Consider the following 22,503-nt stretch of genomic DNA (forward strand, 5'->3'; position numbering starts at 1 on the left):
GGTTAGTACCGAGGGCGTGCTTGTTGAGTTCAGTGGGAAATCATTTTAAATGCCCATCAGCAAGTTTTCATAAACCACTCACACAGGTAAGCACTGGACAATCTTTTGGGATATGGAACTGAATAAGGATATGAGGGCCAACGTCGTCTGCAATAATTTTTATTCTCTTTCTTTAAAAGTGAAAATACCAGGATGATTCTGTGATCCCCTCATATCTGACAAAATCTGAGTGTTGTCACTTCCTTATGAATGTGACTCTCCAGCAAGACCAGGTAACTCTTTTCACACAGAAACTGCACTTTCTAGGGTGACATCTGACTTCTCCATTTGATATGACCACTCTGTAACCTCTGCAAAGAGATAACTGAACTCATGTTATTCCCCACTATTATTTTAAATACCCTCGCTCTTGACACATTTTGCATTTTATGGTTACTTAGTACATATTCATAAAAACTACAGTGATTACTATATTGTATATTGCATATATTACTATATTTGATATTGTTTATACAATAACCAATTGGTTATACAATATAACCAATATATTATTATTCATAATAAGTTACAGTAATTACTATATTGTATATCATATATATTACTATATTATATATTGGTTACTGCCTGAAACATCTATGAAACATTTTGGGTTAATGAAAATTTAATTTTCCTTTGCAGTATAGTTTCTAAAAGAGAAAGCAAACATATATAGGGAAAGCAATATAACTTGAAAGTTTGTGAAGATATAAAATGGGAAAACAACAAAAATGGGGCATACAATGAGAAAATAAATGACATCAGAGAAACAAAGCTAGAGATGGCAAGAAAAGAACAGGGATGTGCACTCAATTTCCGGTTACAGAAAATGTTATTGAATCGCAAAGGACCCAGGTCTTTGATCCCTTCTGTTGATATTTGAGCCATAAATACAGATAATCCATCATAGGAAGCTTTCTTGTTAGGGTGTGCTGTGAAAAAAAATATAATCAGAATGCATGTTTCCATGTACCGTGAAGAAAGACATTTAAGATTAGTGAGAAATAAGAAACCACATTCAGAAATTATAAATTCTATCATTTGTTGGGGATTTCCCTATAGGAAGTGGAATTTGGTGTCTTAGAGGAAGATGAAGTTTATAAAAGAAGTTAAAATGAGTTTTTCTAGGAAATGGAATGTTTCAAACATATGACGATATGGATTTAGTAGTATGTGACAATATGTGAAAAAAGGTGTTTGTTTTGCATTAGTGAGTGGTATAGAGGGTACATGGAAACAACAAAATTGAGGTGGAGGATTCAGCGCAGTCTGAATATATGTTTATTATTGAAGGACCTCGTGTGTTACTAAGTCTCCATTGCATTTCTCATTTTACTTCTAAATTCAGAAGAGACAATTTTATCCTATTACTGCTAATATCTAAAAATTGGAATATACTTAGAGTTTTTACAATTTGGAGGGACTATTATGGAACTGATGACATATTATGCAAAATTATTTATTATTCCAACTTCTAGAGTTTATGTGCATGCAGCATGTGCTAAGATATATTATTCCTAATATAGTTTCTGGGGAGTGGCCAGGTGGGCTGAAGTGGACCAGGCATTGGAGACTCACTGATCACTTTGTCCTTGGGCTGCCTGAGAGTGACTCACAGAAGAAACATCAAAAATAACATGCAAGAATCCTATGAACAAATTAAATGTTCTGGGCAGAAGGAGAAAAATGTTATGAAAGCAAATAGAGACCAAATTTATGAGGAAGAGAACATTTCTCTATTAGTAAAGGTCCCAGGCTACCCAGAGCTGTTTGAGACTATGTTCCCAGATATGTTTTACTCTGAGTTTATTGTTCTCTGTTTTGTCTTTCACTGACATGTTTGTAATCAAAAATACGATTAAGTGTAAAAGTTTCTGAATTATATTCAGGAATTTTAGAATATTGGTATTGAAATGTATTGTCAAAAACGTGAAGCAAGAAAATTGGTGTTTAACCTATGTCACTGGATATAAAATCATTGACTTAAATTATTAAAACACTTTATCTTAAAACATTTTTTAAAAAAACATTTAAGATGATTAATTTAATGTAAATTAATTTAAATTTCCCGCTTTTCAGCTAGGTGGTCATGATTGAATGACTTCTGAGCCTTGAAATCATTTTGTTTATAAATGGAAAACACAGGACAAAATTCCCCACTGGGAAACCACACTACACTGGTGGAATTCATCCTGATTGGGTTTTCTGATCTTCCCAAGCTTCAAGGATTACTTTTTGGTGTATTTCTGATACTCTATATCTTTATTCTTATGGGAAATAGCCTTATTATCGTGATAACTAAGGTTGATCCTTCACTGCAGACCCCCATGTATTTTTTCCTTAGGAATTTTTCCTTTTTGGAAATATGTTATGTGTCAGTTACTCTCCCCAGATTGTTAGCAGATCTCTGGAGACAATATGGAAATATTTCCTTTCTGGCCTGTGCTATTCAAATGTATTTCTTTCTGATATTGGCAGACACTGAGTGCTTTATTCTCACTGCCATGGCTTATGACAGATATGTTGCCATTTGCAACCCATTACTCTACCCTGTCATCATGAACAATAAGCTGTGTATTCAGCTGGCACTTATTTGCTGGACCACTGCGGTTCCAATGCAGATAGGATTACTCTCCGTGATCTTCTCTTCACCATTCTGTGAAAATAACCAGATGAATCACTTTTTCTGTGATGTTCCTCCAATTGTTCAACTTATTTGTGGGGACACCTTTGTAATTGAGATGTTGGCTTATGTGATTGCTGCGTTTGTTGTCATTATACCTTTTTTGTTGATCTTGGGATCCTATATGAAAATAATCTCCACCATCCTAAAGCTGCCATCAGCAACTGGGAGAACCAAGGCCTTCTCAACTTGTTCTTCCCATCTCATGGTTGTGACTTTATTCTTTGGATCAGGCATCATTGTGTACTTCAGGCCCAAGTCCACTCACTCATCAGGACTGGACAAATACTTTTCTCTTATGTACAGTATCTTGATACCCGTGTTTAACCCCATTATATATTGTCTGAGAAACAAAGATGTTATGGTGGCCTTGGGAAAATTTCTACAGAAATGGATTGTGCTGTGATTCATAACTTCTAATCATTTATAACATTCATAACATCATTTCTTAAAAATTGTTTCTAATTTATTATAGTTTCCATTTGGTTTTTCAATTACTCTAAAAACCTTAATTACTCTGAATGTGTACTCATATTTTTATCTCTTATAAAATAAACTCAAGCCATTATTTTTACAGAATAAATTATTCTGAAACTTTATCCAGGGTATAGAAATATCTTTAAAACAAATTGGACTCATTAACATTTGTTTCTTCTGTTGTTGTTGCTAAGATTTCATTATATTATCAACATTATAATTGTAATTCATCTTTATATGTCCAGAAGCATTATATATTCTGTAAGATAACAGACTTCTAATTAAATGCATTAGACTGAAAGGATGACAAGTTTAAAAGTACATATTTTTAAAAAGAATATTTTCAGTGTTTTCCAAATATAAATAAAATTTCAAAATACACTTCGTACTACTTAATTTTTATTTTTACACTTAATAATGTATACATGATATATTTAACTCCCCCAAAGTTAAGCCAGATAAGTTCATGTTATACTCATAAAATAAGCTACTGTGTATTGATTTGTTCAAACATAATATATTTGATGTAAAAAAATTCACATGTGAATTTTTAAATGTGCCATGCTTTTGAGTACCTTAATATTAACATCTGAGTCACTAAGATGAGCTTTTGTCCAAAAAACTGTGCAATATACATCTAATAACATTTTGTGAGTTGTATAAACATCTAATTATATATGCTAGATTACATGGAATGGGTGACCAAGAGCAAGCACTTAACTATTGATGTTTTGCCTGCTTATGTCCAATGCTTGCATTACAATAATATAAAGGGATATAAAGAAAAGAATAATTCAAGTCCAACAATGTTAAGAATAGGTAACATATTAAAGAAATTGAAAATCCCTCTTCCTTCATTAGGAATTCTTCAGCTAATTCCTTAAAAATGACTTCAAGTATGCAAAAGATCTTAGTTCTAAAATTCAGTAGTTCTCTATCAAGCAATTTTACCTTCACTCTCATTGTATTAGTTTAAATAGCTTTATTATAATTTTCATATAGGCGAAGGAAAAAAAAACACACATAATGTTTTGAGAGATTTTGTAATTAAATAACCTAGCTGTAAATTGTGTTTCCAAATTATGGAATCTCTGGGGGTTCTGTGTCAATGTTTCTGTTAATGTGCAAGATCTTTACAATAAACAAGACAAATGACTTGGAGTCAAAGAGTTGATAACCAGAAAACAGTACAGTGTCTTCAGTCCATCAGCCTGTTCTGTTCCCTGCTCTGTCTCTGGTGAATTATCTTACCCACGGCACCTCTGGCCTGTATCCCAGTTCTTGAATAAATAAATAAATCTTAAAAAAAAAAACTTTAAAAAAAGTATGCAATGGAGTTAAATTGTTGTGTTAGAAAGGTCAAATTGAAGCTATATTGGAGTGACAGAGTGTTGCATTTGAAATATTTTACTTTGTTGCAGGCATATTGGGTAGATGAAGCCAACAATAGATCAAGCCAACTCAGTATAAAAGACCACCAACTTGGAGAACATTTTTGCACCCAACACTAATGATAAAGGACTGATCACAAAAATCTGCAAAGAGCTGATGAGACTCAACAAAAACAAAGAAAATAATCCAGTCAAAAAATGGGCAGAAGAGCTAAAAAGAAACTTCTCTGAAGAGGAAATGCAAATGGCCAACAGGCATATGAAAAAATGTTCAACATCACTTGTCATCAGGGAAATGCAAATCAAAACTACCATGAGATACCATCTTACACCAGTGAGAATGGCACATATTAAAAAAACTAGCAACAACAAATGTTGGCGAGGGTGTGGAGAAAAAGGAACTCTTCTGCACTGTTGGTGGGAGTGCAAACTGGTCCAACCACTGTGGAGAGCTGTGTGGAGATTTCTGGACCTACTAAACATAGAGCTTCCATATGATCCAGCAATTCCACTCCTAGGTATTTACCCAAAGGACACAGAAACATCCATTCCAAAGAACACCTGCACCCTTATGTTTATAGCAGCACTGTTTACAATAGCTAAGCTTTGGAAACAACCCAAATGCCCAAAAATAGATGACTGGATCAAGAAGATGTGGTACATATATACCATGGAATATTACTCAGCATTCAAAAAAGATAAACACATGCAATTTGCAGCAACATGGATGGCACTGGAAGGGATCATGCTCAGCGAAATAAGCCAAAAAGAAAAAGAAAAATACCGGATGGTCTCACTCATAGCAGGAATCTAGAAAACTTAAATAAGGGACCAGGAAAACGAATAACTATGAGAAAGTGAAAATCAAAATCAACAAAAAACTACGAACCAGAGACACTTTTAGGGGGGGGGGGTGGGAGGGGAGGGATTGGGGTCAGAATGGGGGGGCTGCAATTGTATGGGGAATATAAAAATAAAATTTATTATTAAAAAAAAATAAAAAATAATAATTTAAGCAAAAAAAAATAAATAAAGTAAGTCTTTAATGCCTTTGTCCAGTTAAAAAAAAAAAAAAAGAAAAAGATGAGCAGGATTCTAGCAGTCAAACCTTATGACCAACCTTGAGTGTGCAATGTACTTCATGTCTCCTGAACAGCATTATTCATAGTTACATATTTATTGATGCCTAATAAATTAGCAATGAATGCATGAATTAATGATTTACAAAGTTTACCAAAGAGTCACAGCACAATAAAATTTCTTCTGCTTTCTCTCTTAAAACTCTCTTAGAGTTTTTAAAACCGCTTAATGTTATTTTCCCTTTCACTCCTTCTCAACAGAAAAAAATCAAGACTCAGTGAACTATCTTTGTATTAACTTCATTTTTTCCTTATACAAGTCACTGTTAATAAAGATAAATTATATGCTGATTTGAGCAGAGTGCCTTAAAAAAAAAAAAAAACTGTGATTCATGAGCTCAAGAGACTATCCAAGTTATGTTGTCTGAGGCAAGGAAATTTTTTTTTTAATGATTTGAAATTTGGGCAATTTCATGCATAGTTACAGCTTATCATTAACACTGTGAAGCCTTCTACCTTGAGCCAAATGGGGAGTCTCCAGAGATGGAGTGGATGGAGAGACAGGGACAGAGAAATCAGGGGCTTATACTCCACAGCCCATACACCCCAGAGGCAAATCTGAACTGCATCACTGATCCAACTGGACAGCCCTGATGATCTCCTAGTTGCCACCTGATAAACAGGTCAAGGAGTTTAAAATACAACATGTTCTGGAGGAAAACTGTCCTCTCAGTGAACAAGGGACAATTTACCACCTAAGATTCACTGGACTGATGTGAAACATGAGATCAAGAATAATAGTTGTTGAATTTGTTACTTGATAATAAAACCCAGAAATTTACATGACTTGACATCCTGTTTTTAAAACAGCAACAAGGAGATGTCTCCATAATGTGTACCAGGTAGGCAGAGATTATTTGATCATGCTTATTTTATGATAGTGTATTTTTTAATTATAATTTTATTATTTTATAGTATATTTAAAACTCAAAATATAGTCATTAAAATATATTTTCCTTACTTCTCATAAAATTCATTGTTAATATAAAATTTTGAACTTGTAATAATCACTGAAACTGTACCTATAGTAGTATAAAACATATACATTGGACATGAAACACTTGGTTTTTGTAAAAAAATTATGTTATGATTTTATTTATATTTTGCAAAATAACACATTAAAAATCACTTCTTATTGAATGCTTGATGAAAACCATTCAATTTTGATTAAGTATGTGGAGTCAGCATCACCCTGCTGAGTGTTATGTCACCTGGTCAGGTACTAACTTCTTGACATTTGGAATGATACTTAACTCTCTATGCATCAGGTTTTTATTCAAAATGTGAACAATAACAGCATCTACTTTTTCAGAATGTAATAACTAAGAAAATTCAGTATGTTTATTAGCAGTGTGGTTTTAATATAATGAATATTGAAAAACAGTTACTATAAAAATATTTTCAAATAACCAGAACTTTCAATGCAGCATATCTATGACAGTTCCTGTTAAAAAAGAATATTGGTAAAGGGAAAATTGCACAGACAATATTAAATCTGCCAACATACCCCAAATTTTTATGGAGAGAGTAAACAAAATTCAGAAAAGAAAATAATCAAACAATGTTATTCAGGGATATGATGCCAATATTATATAAGACTTGATATAGAAATTTAAATTTAATTTTATTTGTATTTCTATAATATGTGTATGCTCATGTACTCAAAAGACCAGATACTGGTATGGATGAGAGTAAAAATAGCTGTAAAAGTTCCATGAGTTCCAATGATTTCTCTCCGGTTTTTGCTGCTTGTTTGCTTCCTTCAGCATAACTTAGTAATTCTGGCAATGTAATACCTTGTTATTTCTTTCCTCTGATAGGTTGGAAAATGTCTACCCCATGACTGCATGAAAAATGAGCAAACTTCAAAATGAAGAAAAGGGATGTCAGCTAAAATTATAATGATAAATGCAATAAGTACGATAATGATCTTGTAATGATGTCTAATAGAACTACAATTGCATCTTTTAAGTAACCCTGCTAAATAGATATTCTCCTCAATCTCAAAACATCTTGTATTTCTTTATTATTCTTGTGTATGTTTTCAAAAAAGGAAAATTAAGCACTGCTAATTCAAATTTTGTTGTATTACCAGAATAATAACAGATACATTGAATTTTCATTCTAAGTCATTCAGTATCAAGGCCTTTTGTCAGTGAGTTCTTCAGTGACCTAAGACGTGATTGCAGAGTCAGTGGGAATCAATTCCAATGACCCATCAGCAGGTGTTTGTAACCACTCACCTGTGGAATCCTTGGACAATTAATTGGAATCAATACAATGAGGAATCAGAGGGCCTATTTTTCCTGAAATGATTTCTTTTCTGTTTCATAAACCTGAAAAAACCAACATGATTCTGTATCCCCTGATGTCTGAATAATCATAGTGGTTGTCAACTCCTTAGGAATGTGTCTTTCCTGGAGTTCCACAGGTAACTCCACAAATATCTGCACTTTCTAGGGTGATATCTGACTTCCCTGCCTGAATTTACCATTGGTCTATAAGCTCTGTATTACTGTTATTATTATACTTAGCAACATTGAACTAAATACTTTTTTTATTTGTTTATTATAAGGGATAGCTTCTAAAAAAATCCTACATGCAGGCAAGGTGACATAAATCTTGAAAATTTTGAGAAGATTTAAGATGGGAAAATAGTAAAAGGTGGATGGAGGAGACAATAAATGAAACCGTAGAAACCAACAGATATATGCAAGACCAGACATGTGCACTGAATTTCAATTTATAAGACACTTTATTTTTTATAAAACATCCCCTATTTCTTGATCCTTTTGATGTTTGAGAGTCCTAAAAGGAAGTGAGCCATAAGGGAGTGTTATCTGCAGGCTGTGCTGTGAGCAGTCACAGTCAGAACTCAGGATTCCAGGAAGGGATTTAGGACTAGAGAGCACCAAGAAGTATAACATAGAAATTACCATTACCATTTGCTCATCTGTTTGGGACTTGTGGGAGATTAGAAGAACTTGGTGTCCTTGAGAAATAATGGGAAATTGTATTCTCTAGGGAGTTAGGCTGAATTTAGTCTTGGAAGTGGAGCTAGTTTCAAACTAATGGCAATGTGGATTTAGGATTATGTGGCAATCTTTAAAATGGACATTTTTTACATAAATGAATGAAACAAAGGTTAGGTGGAAACTACAAAACTTGAGGTCTACCATTCAGGATAGTGCAGGGCAGACTGAACAAATTTGACCTGAAAACAGGTACTGAACAGATGATTAAACTAACTATAATGCTTTAGTCACTGTGTTCAGAATTCAGATATTTAGAATGCATATTTTAAACAGAATATATTATACACATAATATATCATATATTAACTATATATTAGATGCATATCATGTGTTATGAGTTAACAATATTTTATCACAGAATGATGTTCAAAATACTCATATTAGGAATAAAAACATGATTACAATGACAGACCTTCCATTTAATCTATGATAATGTATGAACTTCCAGATAAATTCCTTTACACTTTTTATTTTTCCTCACCTTTGTCAAACTTACAGTTGGGTAAAATTATTAACGTACTCCTAAATCATTAACATATGGAATATAAGAGTTGTTAATATTTGGGGAGATGATAGTAAAATAATGTTACTACAAAATGATACTTATTTCACATTCTAGACTTTATGTGCTCATAAGACCTGCTAAGGTACATTATTTCCTAGCTAGAGGGTGGCCAGTTTGGCTGAAGTGGACCAGGAAGTAAAAACTTAATGACCACTTGCACCTGGGTTACCTGAAAGAAATTCACAAGGGAAATATCAAACACAATGTAAAAAAACCATAATGATTGGAACTGAGAAGGCACTAGGCAAAATTATAGCAAACTAAGGTAAATAGAGATCACCTGAAAAAGAAATTGGAAGCATTTCTGATTAGAAAAGAGCCTTTGTAACCTAGATCTGTTTGAGAAAAGTCTCCTTGTCATGCTTTGTTTTCATGTTAGGATTATCTATATTTTTATCTTACTCTAAAATCTGATCTCTAATAAATCTAACTATGAGCAGGAAGACTAGTGTAGGGATTTTGCATTCTGGAATTTTAGCATATGGGTTGAGATATATTAGCTAAAATAGTTGATAAACCAGCTGAAAACTGGGGATTTATATTTGCCAATTGGTGTGAAATCACTGATTTAATATGTGGCACTCTTCAGGTGGGCCAAAGGATTGAACAGAGTTCTAAACCGAAAAATATTTGTTCATAGATGGAACACAAGGGACAAAATTTCCCATGGTGGAAACACAGTACACTGGTGGAATTCATCCTGATTGGGTTTTCAGATCTTCCCAAACTTCAAGGATTTCTGTTTGGCATATTTTTGATAATCTATCTTGTTATTCTTATGGGAAACAGTCTCATTATCATGATAACTAAAGTTGATCCTTCACTACAGACTCCCATGTTTTTTTTTTTTTTTTCCCCTTAGGAATTTTTCTTTTTTGGAAATATGTTATGTGTCTACAACAGTACCCAGGTTATTAGCAAGACAGAAGTATTTCCTTTATGACCTGTGCTGTTCAAATGTATATCTTTCTGTCCTTGGGAACCACTGAGTGCTTAATGACTTATGACAGGTATGTTACCATCTGTAATCCATTAATGTACCCTGTCATCATGAACAATATACTGTGTATCCAATTGGCAGCTGCCTCCTTGATCATTGGAATTCAGGTAACCATAGGGCTCATATACAAGATTTTCACTTCACCCTTCTCTAAATCTAATGAGTTGAATCACTTTCTCTGTGATGTATCCCCACTTGTTCAGCTTTGTTGTGGAGACACTTTCATGATTGAGACATTGATCTATGTTTTTGCTACTGTAATAATCGCTGTGCCTTTTGGGTTGGTACTTGGATCTTATGGGAAAATAATCTCCACCATCATGAAACTGCCATCAGCAACTGTGAGAGCCAAGGCGTTCTCGACTTGCTCTTCCCATCTCATGGTTGTGACTTTATTCTTTGGATCCGGCATCATTGTGTACATGGAACCCACATCCACTCACTCATCAGGAATGGACAAATACAGTTCCCTTTTATACTCCATCTTCATACCATTGTTTAATTCTATTATATATTGCCCGAGAAACAGGGATGTTACGGCGGCAATGGGAAAATTCCTACAGAAATGGACTGTGCCTTGACTGGAAAACATCCTTGAAATTGTCTTTTATCAGGTTTTAATTTGTTTTTTCTTCACTTCTGCTGAGCATCTGAATTACTCTGCATCAATTATCTCATATTTATCTCTCATAAAATAAGTCAGTTGTAATTTAAAAAAATAAAGTTATCTGAAACTCAATATTTGGTATAGTGATAACTGAAATATCACATGAAATTTTAATAGTTGTTGTTTTAATGAATCTTGTATATTATCTATACATTCTTTATAAAAATTTTGTTCATTTTATATCTCCAGAATCCATATAGAGTCTGTAAATGATGGACATTTGAATGACTAGGAAATAAGGGTGACTAATATCATAGGTTTAAGAATGATGTTTTATCACCTCCTGATCAATACTTATATTATAAACACATAGATAGATGTAAAGGAAGTAAGGATGAGTGCCCAACAAACTGAAGTATAATAAGCTTATTTAAAAAGTTGAAATCCCAACTGTATTTAAGATGGTGCATCAGCTAGTTACCTAATGATGTGCTAAATGGGGCATACTCTCTTAGTTGCAAAAATCAATTTTCCTCTACAGTGCCACCTATAACCCTTTACATTCATGACATTAATTTAAATAACTTCATTATAATTTTGATATATATGTTATTGGTGCACATAAAAAGATGAAATTTGTGGTATCAGAGTAACTTGAGTAACTGAAAAAATGTTTTATGTAAAATGATTAATGTGTTAAATACATGAGTTGGTCACAGTTATTACCTCACACTATTTTCTCATAGTGTATATCAATAATTACCCTTCCCTCCTTTAAAAATTTTAAAAGGTCTTAATGAGTAAAGAATAGCTGAATAATCTTTAAATGAAAAAAAATGGAATGCATGAAGGATACATATGAATGTTGAAGTTGCAATGTTTGATTAAACCCCCTTGGTCATCTTGTTTTCCAACATAATTTTTCTCTCCATGACCCACTTCGGTAGACTCTCATCACTAGTCTTGCCAGTGTCTGGATTTCTCCTCTGGCTTCCAATGAGGTTCCTTCCAATCAAGAACCTTTACCAAATGACATCCTCTCCATCGCTCCTCTCACACTGTGATTAGGATTCACTATAAGGCAGTTTTAATTTTTATACATAGACAATTTCTGAATGTCTTGTTCTGCAACTAAAATTCTAGTTTAAGATGAAATAAATGGAAGAAAAAACTTAAGAAACAAGTGTAATGTGAAAATAATATCCAACTTTCATAAAATACTGTTCTGCCTTTTATCTCTATGGAAGAGCTCATCAGACCTAAGCTAATAGATCATTGAGATATTATTAAATATCATGCTCAGTGAAATAAGCCAGAAAGAAAAAGAAAAATACCGGATGGTCTCACTCATAGCAGGAATCTAGAAAACTTAAATAAGGGACCAGGAAAAAGAATAACTATAAGAAAGAAAATATCAAAATCAACAAATAACTATGAACAAGAGACACTCTATGGGGGGTGGGGGGCAGGAAAAAGAGGGCTTGGAGTAAAAATAAGGGTGTTGTAATTGTATGGGGAATATAAAAATAAAAAAATTTAAATTAAAAAATAAAATAAAATAAATAAAAATTCACTAACATCAAAAAAATATATATTTGGAGGTTTTTATGTTTTCAGCATCATCACCTCTAGAACTGCCTCCTCCCAATGACATCAGTGCTTCTTTTCACACTGGGATATTGAAGCTATGATGACTCTGTCAAGAGAAGAGAGAGAGAGAGCATTGGTTTACAAATACTCATGAATCCAGTCAGTACATGAGCACCAGGATTTTATTGCATTCTTTAAAAATATTACTGATGCTTTGGTATTGGGTGTGGTATAGTAACATGCATCTAAAGAGGTGTGAACCTAACACCTTAGAAATATGGTATGCTGAGCCTCCCCAGTGGCGCAGCAGTTGAGCACTGGGTTGTGAAGCTGCCCACAACCTCTGCAGCACCAGTTCAATCCATGGCCACTGGGCGAGGGTCCCACATGGTGTGCAGACTTCTACTGCCTTGCCCGCTGCTCCCCTCAGCAGTGTATTTCGTCAGTCTGCTGCTCTCCGCTGTGGCTCTGGCGAATTCTCTCACCCTCCCACACTTCTGACTGTACCCAGTGCTTGTATAAATAAATAAATAAATAAATCTTAAAAAAAAGGAAATATCGTATGCTGAGTAATATTCCATCGTGTGTATGTACCACATCTTCTTGATCCAGTCATCTATTTTTGGGCATTTGGGTTGTTTCCATAGCTTAGCTATAAACTCATGCAAATTGTAGCATCATGGATGGAGATGGAAAGGATCTTGCTCAGTGAAATAAGCCAGAAAGAAAAATAAAAATACAGGATGGTCTCACTAATAGCAGGAATTTAGAAAACCTAAATAAGGTACCAGAAAAAAAAACTAATTATAATAAGATAAAAATCAAAATCAACATGTAACTATAAACCAGAGACACACTATGTGGTGGGGGGAGGGGAGAGGGATTAGGGTCAAAAGAAATACAGTGTGCTAAACCAAGGTTGCGGAAGAAAGAGTACAATTTTTTTAAAAATGAGAAAAAAAGTACAATCTTATATTTTGTATTAGTGTCCCATTATTGGAAGTCCAGTTGGGGAGTTTGTGGGAAATAAGAGCAATCATGCCTTCTGTTTTTAATAGCAAATGGTCAATGTGTGTATATGTGTGTGTGTGTGTGTTTGTCTGTTTGTGTAGGAAGTTGGGGGGTAACACTTAAGATCACTTGGAAGGATGTCAATGACAATAGTGCAGTCCCTGATGTGAGAACAGCTAGATTAACTCACTTCCTCCTGGAGGGTTTTTCTATTTTTCCTACCATATGGCTGTGTATCGATCCAGACATAATGTGTGCTCAAGTTAAGTGAGTCATCTAGTCTTATTACTGAAGTCCTATATTGGCAACTATAAAATATGGAAAATGTGTACTCAGAGGAGAAAGTTCAGCATCTCATTAGTTTTGACCAAACACGAGTAAGCAATTCTTTAGTATTAGTAAGCAAAGTAGATTTCATTAACCATTTTGCTGGGGATAAAAGACAAACTTTGTAAGTTCACCCTCTTCAAAACTAATTTATAAATAAACCATTTATTAGTCATTCAGATTCCTTTGTCCTTAAAATACTTAGGTGCTTTGGTCTCTAACTTTCCCCAAGGAAGTGCTCCGATTCCACCATTTCCCCTGAAAGTCAGAAAACTTTAAAATTGTTTCCATTGTACTATTCAAGTGAATGACTCCAGTGTCAGTATTTAAGTCCAAAAGTTGTAGTTTGGACCCTCAGAAGGACTACAAACAACATTAGCAAATTAGTAGCAGAATACATTGTAAAAGGCAGTCAAATATGTATATAAAATATATTATTTTAGGTGAGAAAATCTGCAGTGTGCTTACAGGAAGCAATGAAATTAATGTCTATAAAATTTGATAAATTTTGAGTGTGAAAGTTGACTTTGATGGAACCATTTTAAATAGGATCTGGGCAACCATTGCAGAGAAACCATTTTAGCTGTATTGTTTTAAATAAGAGGAAGACCTGTGGACTGAACCAAGAGCAATAGTTATTAAACCATCAGACAAACTCTTGGCTTCTCTTCTATAGAGACCATTCATATCAGAGGAATTGATGACTGAAGTCTAAACCAGACAGTAAAATCAATGACCAATGATGTATAGCCACAGATAGTTGAAATTTGTTAACATTAATTCCTTTCTTAATCTGCTTAATTCATCTTGCGCTTTTACATACTATATTAAATTCTCAATATTATTGTCTCCTTTTTGGGAGAGAATTTGGGTAGAATACTCAAAGAATGAAATGAAACTCTTAGGAAGATACCAAACTCCTATGTTTCTTGTAAAATTTTTCCTAAGAGTCAAGATATAGAAACAAACCATCATCAAATGATTCAAGAATAAAGAAGATATGGTATATACTATATGCTTTTATCTGAAGAAAACCCACCCATGCATGACAACATGGGTGAACTCACTGAAATAAGCAATATAGGTGAACTCAAAAACTCAGTGAAATAAACCAGATTCAGAAGACAAGTACTCAGTGGCATCACTTATAAGTGTGATCTAACAAAAAGTCAAACACAAATGTGGTTTGTGGGGCTATAGTATGATGTTGGTCAAAGAGCACAAACTTTCTATTAATAGGGGAGTCATTTCCTTTTTGTTTTTAAAGATTTATTTATTTTTATACAAAAACTGTTGTACAAGGCAAAGGTGCCGGAGGGTGAGAGGATTCACCAGAGACAGAGCGGGATGCAGAACAGGCACACTGACTGAAATAGACTGCTGAGGGGAGCATCAGGCAAGGCAGGAGAGGTCTGCCACACCATGTGGGTAACTCCCTGGAGGGCCGGGAATCAGACCCACGCTGCAGAAGCTGTGGACAGCTTCACAGCACTGTGCTCAACCTGCCCGCCACCAGGGAGCCCCTAAGGGGAGTCAGTTCTGGGAATCTGGTGTACAGAATGGTAACTAACCTAGTAAGACTGTATTGTGTGCCTGAACTTTGCTGGCAGAGTATAGCTTATGAATTCACACACAGAAATTAAGAAAGAAAGCTTGTGAGGTGATAAATATGTGAATTAAACTAATTGTGTAGCTCATCTAATTTATTGTCAAGAACTAATGCACGTAGTCCTGCAAGATGCAACTAAGCTGGGAACATATCCCAAAAACAAGGCAGAAATGAAGACATGAGGGAGGATCAAAGCCTGTGGATGCTTCTCAGTCTCTGGCCTGATGCCCAACACATCTCTGGGACCCAGAGAAGGTGAGTCAAGGAAGTTGGAGGAAAAAAATCAATTACTTTACATAAAAGCATTATTCTTGACTAAGAGATTGTTGAATTTCTTTGAGTAAGAAAGGTTTGAAGCCCTGGCAATAAAGAATATTTCAAAGTCTTCCAGGTTCAGTTCAGTATAATTAAATGATTGATTGAGGCAAGACACTGTGGGTAACGGTTAGGGAGACTGACAAATGTTATATTTTCTATAGTTGTTGGTTTATGTATGGTAATTTTGAGACTGAAAACAGAAGCAAATGTTTGGGCATAGAATCCATGTAAATTACCCAACCACCTCTCACAGGGTAATAACATACAATGTACTCACTACTTCAGGTCTGACCTGGCTTTTATCATCTCCCACATGGATTATAGCAATCACCTCTCAAGTGGCTTTCCTGCTTCTGCTGTTGTCCACACTAAAGTACATTATGTTATTTCATAAATTCCTTTCACTGACAGTTTAGTCCTTTCTAGCAAAGGGAAAAAAATACTACATATTATGAGTGATTTTGGAAAATTAAATAACCTAGCTATAAATTGTTGATTCTCCAAATTATTGTCCCTGACTTTCCTGTGTCAATGTACTATTATCAGAGCAAGATCTTGCAAAAATCAAGACAAATGACTTGCAGTCAAAGAGTTGATAATGAGAAAAGAGTGTCAAAATATGGAATGGGAATTAAAATATTATGTGATAAAAGTCGAATGGATGTTATATTACAGGGATAGAATGTTGCATTTGAAATATTTCACTTAGTTGCAGGAATATTAGGAATATTTCATACAACGGAACAAGACAACTAAATTTAAAAATGAGCAGAATTCTAGCAATCAAACTTTATGACCAACTTAGAGTCTGCAATGTTCTTTACGTCTCCTGATGAGCATTGCTCATAGATACATATTTTTTGATGCCTAATAATTAAGCATTGGATACATGAATTCATAATTTACAAAGTTTATGAAAATTCAAAGTAACAATAAAATTTACCTCTATGTTACTTACAGTTTAAAAAACCACCTAATATCATTTTATTTTTCATGCCTTTCTCATAGAGTGAATTCCAGAATCAGAGTATCATCTCCTTATTAGCTTCATTTTTTTTAATATATGTCCCTGTAACTAAAGAAAAATTATATGCAGATATGAGCAGAAGGTCTAATAATTAAAAAAAAAAAAAAAACAACACTGTATTTCATAAGCTCCAAAGTCTTTCCAAGTTACATTCTTTGAGGTCAAGAAAAGATATTTTAAAGATTTGAATTTTAGTGTCTTCAGATGTCTTGCATAGCTATAGTTCCAAGGAAATGCTGTGAGTGCTTCTAACTCGGTGCCAAATGGGAGCCTCTACTCCCCAGAGCTGGAGTGGATGGAGAGCCAGGGTCACGGAGTGGTCAGGGGCTCAGTCTCCACAGCCCATACTCCCCAGACAGAGAACTGAACTGCATCCTGATCCAACTGGACAGCCCTGCTCATCTCCTAGTTACCACCTGATTAACAGATCAAGGAGTTTAAAATATTAGCAACATGTTCTGGAGAAACACTGTCCTTTCAGTGAAGAAGGCACAATTTCCTACCTAAGTTTCACTGTGTTTTTAAGTGAAGTATGAGATCAAGGAAGAATAATAGTTGTTGAATTTGTTACTTGATAATAAAAACCAGAAATTTATATGACATGACATCCTATTATTAAGAGTGACACAGAGATGTCTCCATAATGTGTACCAGGTAAGCAGAGATTATAGTATCCTGCTTATTTTATGATAGTATATTTTTAATTTTATTTTTATTATTTTATAGTGTATTTTAAAACTCAGAATATATTCATTAAAAGTACATTTTCCTTTCTTCTGATCATATTCATTTGTGATACAGAATGCTGAACTTGAAATACACACTATAAGTAGAGCAGTATAAAAGATAGAAAATGGACATGAAACACCTTATCATAAAAAAATAAATTACATGTTTAGTTATATTTTGAAAAATATTGTACTTAAAAATCAGTGCTAATTGAATGCTTTAAGAAAACCATTCAGTTTTGATTAAGTTTGTAGAGTTGGCATCACCTGGCTGAATATTAGCAGCTACTAGTTTCTTGACACTGGAAAGATACTTAACTCTCTATGTATCTTGTCTTTATTCAAAATGTAAAAAAAGTAACAGTACCTACTTTATTCAGATGTAAAAAATAAGAAAATTTGGGCATGTTTATTAACAGTGTGGTTGTAAATAATGAATATTGAAAAACTATTAATATAAATATATTTTCATATAACCAGACCTTTCGAAGCAGCACAATGTGATGGTCCTATTAAAATAGTGAATTGGTAAAGGGAAAACTCCACAGACCATATTAAAACTGCCAATATACCCCTAATTTTTATGGAGAGGGTCGATCAATTTCAGAGAAGAATATAAACAAAGTTATTGGATATGCTCTCAATATTCTATCAATTTGGGTTAGACATTAAAATTTAATTTTATTTGTATTTCTATAATATGTCTATTCTCTTGTACTCAAAATACCAGATACTGTTACAGATAAGAGAAAAACTAACTATAAAAGTTCAGTAAGTTCAAATGATTTCTCTCCAATTTCTGCTTCTGGTTGGAATCTCCAGCATGGTTTTAGGATTCCTGGCAAATTAATACTCTGGTCTTTTTTCCTCTGATAGGTTGGAAAGTGTCTATTCCATGACTGGATAAAAGATGAGCAAATTTCAATATGAAGAAAAGAAATATCAGTTAAAATCACAATGGTAAATACTATAAGTATGCTAATGATCATATAGCAGAATTACTCCAGGATCTTTTAAATAACCCTGCTAAATAGATTGTGCTCCTAAATCTCAAAACATGTCCATGAGTTACATTCTTAATATTCTTGTGTATGTTTTCAATCAAGGAAATTTATGCACTGCTAATTTAAATTGGGTTACATTACCAGAATATATCAAATTTTCATTTTAAGTCACTTAATATCAAGGTTTTCTTTCAATCAGTGAACTCTTCAGTGACTTAGGGTGAGATTTAAGAGTCAATGGGAATCTTTTTCAATGACCCAAGAGTAGGTGTTTGTAAATCACTCATCTGTGGAAGCCTTGGATAATTGTTTGGAGTAAACAGAAGGAGGATACAAAGGCCTATTATTTCTGGAATGATTTTTTTTTTTTCTGTTTTAATAAACTTGAAAATACCAGCATGATCTGCATCCCCTGATATCTGACAAAAATCTCAGAATGGCTTTTGCATCCTTAACAATGTGTATCCCCTGCAAAACAGGTAACTCTCTCCACCTAGAGCAGCACTTTCTAGGGTGATACCACACTTTCCTGCTTGATGTAACCTCTGGTATGTAAGCTCTGTAAAGATATAACTGAACTCATAGTATAGGCCATTATTATTATCATCATCATCATCATTAGCATTTAACACTTTATATTTAACATACACTTAGCATTTACCCATAAGGAACTATCATGCATATTCTATATTGTCTGATTACCTGATTATTTACCAAACAAACCCATGTCATTACGCTAAATACTCTTTTTAGTTGTTTATCATAAGGGGGAGCTCATAAAGAAAATTCTGCATGCAGGGAAGGCGATGCAAATCTTGACAAATTTGAGAAGCTATAAAATGGGAAAAAAATATCAAAAGGTGAAAGGAGGAAAAAATAAATAACACTGTAGAAACAAAGTTAGAAATGAAAGACCAGGGAAGGCCAGTGCACTGAATTTCAATTTATAGGACACTTGATAAAAAACACCTCCAGTTCCTTGATCCTTCTGTTGATATTTGTGAGCCATAAAATGGAGCTGTTCTCTTGAAGGTGTACAGTGAGAAACTGCAGTCAGAACTCAGGATTCCATGAACTGAGTAGGAAGGGATTTATGACCACAGCACTAAGAAGTAAAACATAGAAATTACAATATGTTCTTCTCTTTGGAACTTTTGGTGATCAGAAGATCTTGACGTCCTACAAAAAGAAAGGGAAACTGTATTCTCTATGAAGTTAAGCTCAATTTGGTCTGAGAAGTGAAGTGGAGCTAGTTCCAAATTCGTGACAATGTGGATTTAGGATTATGTGGTGATCTCTAAAATGGGCATTGTTTCACATAAATGAATGATACAAAGCTTGGAAGGAAAGAACAAGAATTGAGATCTGCATTTAGCATAGTGCAGGGTGGACTGAACATCTTTGATCGGAAAACAATTTTTGAACAAATGATTTAGCAAAGTGTATAGTGTATAAGGCATTGTGTTCAGAATTCAGATGTAGATTATAAAAATATATATTTTAACAGCATATATTATATGCATATATATCATATATTGACTATATATTATATGTACATTATGTGTTATAAGTAACAATATTCTATCATAGGATGATGTTCCAAGTACTCATATAAGAGATAAGATGATCACAATGGTAGGCTTTCCACTTTGTCTAGGGTTATTTTTGAATTTCCAGATGAAATTATCTTACACTTTTTTTCTTTATTTTGGTCAAACTATCTCAGAGATACATAAATATATTAACACATTTTTAAAGCATTAACATTTGGAATATACTTAAATTTGTTAAAATTTGGGGGGGACATGGTAAAATTAAAGTTGTTATTAGCAAATTCTATACATCTTTATTTCACATTCTAGATATTATGTCCCCATAGGACTTGCTAAAGTGCATTATTTCCAGTGGAGAAAGCTGTGGAGTGGTCAGCTTGGCTGAAGTGGACCAGGTAGTGGAGACTTATAGACCACCTGCCCCTGGACTCCCTGAGAAAAATTCACAGAAGAAATATCAAACACAACGTAAAAGAGCCATCATGATTGTACTGAGAATGTGGTAGGCAAATAAGTAGAAAACTAAGGCAAATAGAGATCATATGAAACAGAAAGGGGAAACAATTCTTACTTGAAAAGAGCCTTTGCAATCTAGAGCTGTTTGAGAAAAGGCTCCCTGCCATGCTTTGTTTTCATGTTATGATTAACTATTTTTTTCTCACTGTTAGAAATGATCCCCTAATAATTCTAAATATGACCAAGAAGAATAGAACTTCTGTTTCCACAATCTGGAATTTTAGCATATTGCATTGAACTATCTTAGCAAAAATATAAAATAAACCAGAAAGAAAATTAGGCATTTATCCTGTGCCAATGGATTTGAAATCATTGACTTAATAGGTCACACTTTTCAGGTGGGTTGAAGGATTAAACTGAGCTCTAAACCTTAAAATTATTTTGTTTGTAAATGGAACACATAGGACAAAATTCCCCACTGGGGAACCACACTGCATTGGTGGAATTCATCCTGATTGGTTTTTCTGATGTTCCCAACCTTCAAGGATTTCTGTTTGGTATATTTTTGATAATCTATATTGTTATTCTTACAGGAAATACCCTCATTATCATGATAACTAAGGTTGATCCTTCACTCCAGATCCCCATGTATTTTTTTCTTCAGAATTTTTCTTTTTTGGAAATGTGTTATGTGTCTGTCACGGTACCCAGATTGTTAGCAGATCTTTGCAGACAAAATAGAAGTATTTCCTTTGTGACTTGTGCTTTTCAAATGGATATTTTTGTGTCCTTGGGATCCACTGAGTGCTTAATTCTCACTGCAATGGCTTATGACAGGTATGTTGCCATTTGTAATCCATTAATGTACCCTGTCATCATGAACAATAGACTGTGTATCCAATTGGCAGCTTCATGTTGGATCACTGGAATTCTAGTACCCATAGGGCTCACATACAATGTTTTCTCTTCACCCTTCTGTAAATCTAATGAGTTGAACCACTTTTTCTGTGATGTACCCCCTGTTGTTCAACTTGCTTGTGGGGACACTTTGATGATTGAGACATTGATCTATGTGATTGCTACTTTGAATATCACTGTTCCTTTTGTGTTGATACTTGGATCGTATGTGAATATAATTTCCACCATCATGAAGCTTCCATCAGCAACTGGGAGAGCCAAGGCCTTCTCGACGTGCTCTTCCCATCTCATGGTTGTGACTTTATTCTTTGGATCCGGCATCATTGTGTATATGGAACCTAAGTCCTCTCACTCCTCAGGAATGGACAAATACCTTTCCCTTTTTTACTCCATCTTGATACCAATGTTTAACCCTATTATATATTGTCTGAGAAACAAGGATGTTACGGTGGCCTTGAGAAAGTTCCTACAGAAAGTGAATGTGCCTTGACTCAAAACAATTATAACTCTTTATTTATCAAGATTTCATTTGTTTTTTTCTTCAGTTTTGCTAAGGTTCTAAAATAATCTGAAAGTGTAATCACATATATTTATCTCTCAAATAATAAATAAATTGTAATTTTAAAAATTAAAGTTATCCCAAACTCAATCCAAGGTATAGAAATATATGAAATAACACTTTTAAATTACATTGAAATACACATTGTATATGTATCTCCAGTATCAGTATATTGTCTGAAACTGATGGATATTCAAATATGTTGGAAACAAGGGTGATTAGTGGCACAGGTTTAACTAGTGTTGTTTTACCTGCTTCTGAACAGTATTTGCATTATAAATACACAGATAAGTGTAACATAAAGAAGGATTGAATCCCAACTACCATAGGTGTAGTTAGCTTATTTAGGAAGTTGACATTCCATCTATCCAATGCTTTTATTAATGATTCCTCAGCTACTTACCTAATGGTGAACAAACATATGCAAAATGGCTCACTATCTTAGTTCCAAAATTCAATCTTCCCCTACA

The 22,503-nt window shown here is 34.0% G+C and overlaps 3 protein-coding genes across 3 annotated transcripts; all 3 read left to right on the top strand.

Moving 5' to 3' along the window:
* The first annotated feature begins 2,168 nt into the window (after positions 1-2,168).
* LOC119254253 (olfactory receptor 10AG1-like) lies at positions 2,169-3,125 on the top strand. The gene has a single exon (XM_037521369.1). It carries the CDS (start codon positions 2,169-2,171, stop codon positions 3,123-3,125), a length of 957 nt encoding a protein of 318 aa, XP_037377266.1.
* A 7,197-nt stretch (positions 3,126-10,322) lies between these two features.
* LOC119254254 (olfactory receptor 10AG1-like) lies at positions 10,323-10,907 on the top strand. The gene has a single exon (XM_037521370.1). The coding sequence runs from the start codon at positions 10,323-10,325 to the stop codon at positions 10,905-10,907; it is 585 nt and encodes a 194-aa protein (XP_037377267.1).
* A 10,100-nt stretch (positions 10,908-21,007) lies between these two features.
* On the top strand, positions 21,008-21,964 carry LOC119254255 (olfactory receptor 10AG1-like). Its single transcript, XM_037521371.1, has one exon. The coding sequence runs from the start codon at positions 21,008-21,010 to the stop codon at positions 21,962-21,964; it is 957 nt and encodes a 318-aa protein (XP_037377268.1).
* The last annotated feature ends 539 nt before the right edge of the window (positions 21,965-22,503 follow it).

The sequence above is a fragment of the Talpa occidentalis genome, unplaced genomic scaffold (assembly GCF_014898055.3).
Source record: "Talpa occidentalis isolate TD23 unplaced genomic scaffold, MPIMG_talOcc4v2.1 talOcc4.3, whole genome shotgun sequence".
In the NCBI taxonomy this organism is placed as follows: Eukaryota; Metazoa; Chordata; class Mammalia; order Eulipotyphla; family Talpidae; genus Talpa; species Talpa occidentalis.

Bases quoted from the DNA above. Each gene is read 5' to 3' on its own strand.
- LOC119254253 (XM_037521369.1), top strand. From the start codon at position 2,169: ATGGAAAACACAGGACAAAATTCCCCACTGGGAAACCACACTACACTG.
- LOC119254254 (XM_037521370.1), top strand. From the start codon at position 10,323: ATGACTTATGACAGGTATGTTACCATCTGTAATCCATTAATGTACCCT.
- LOC119254255 (XM_037521371.1), top strand. From the start codon at position 21,008: ATGGAACACATAGGACAAAATTCCCCACTGGGGAACCACACTGCATTG.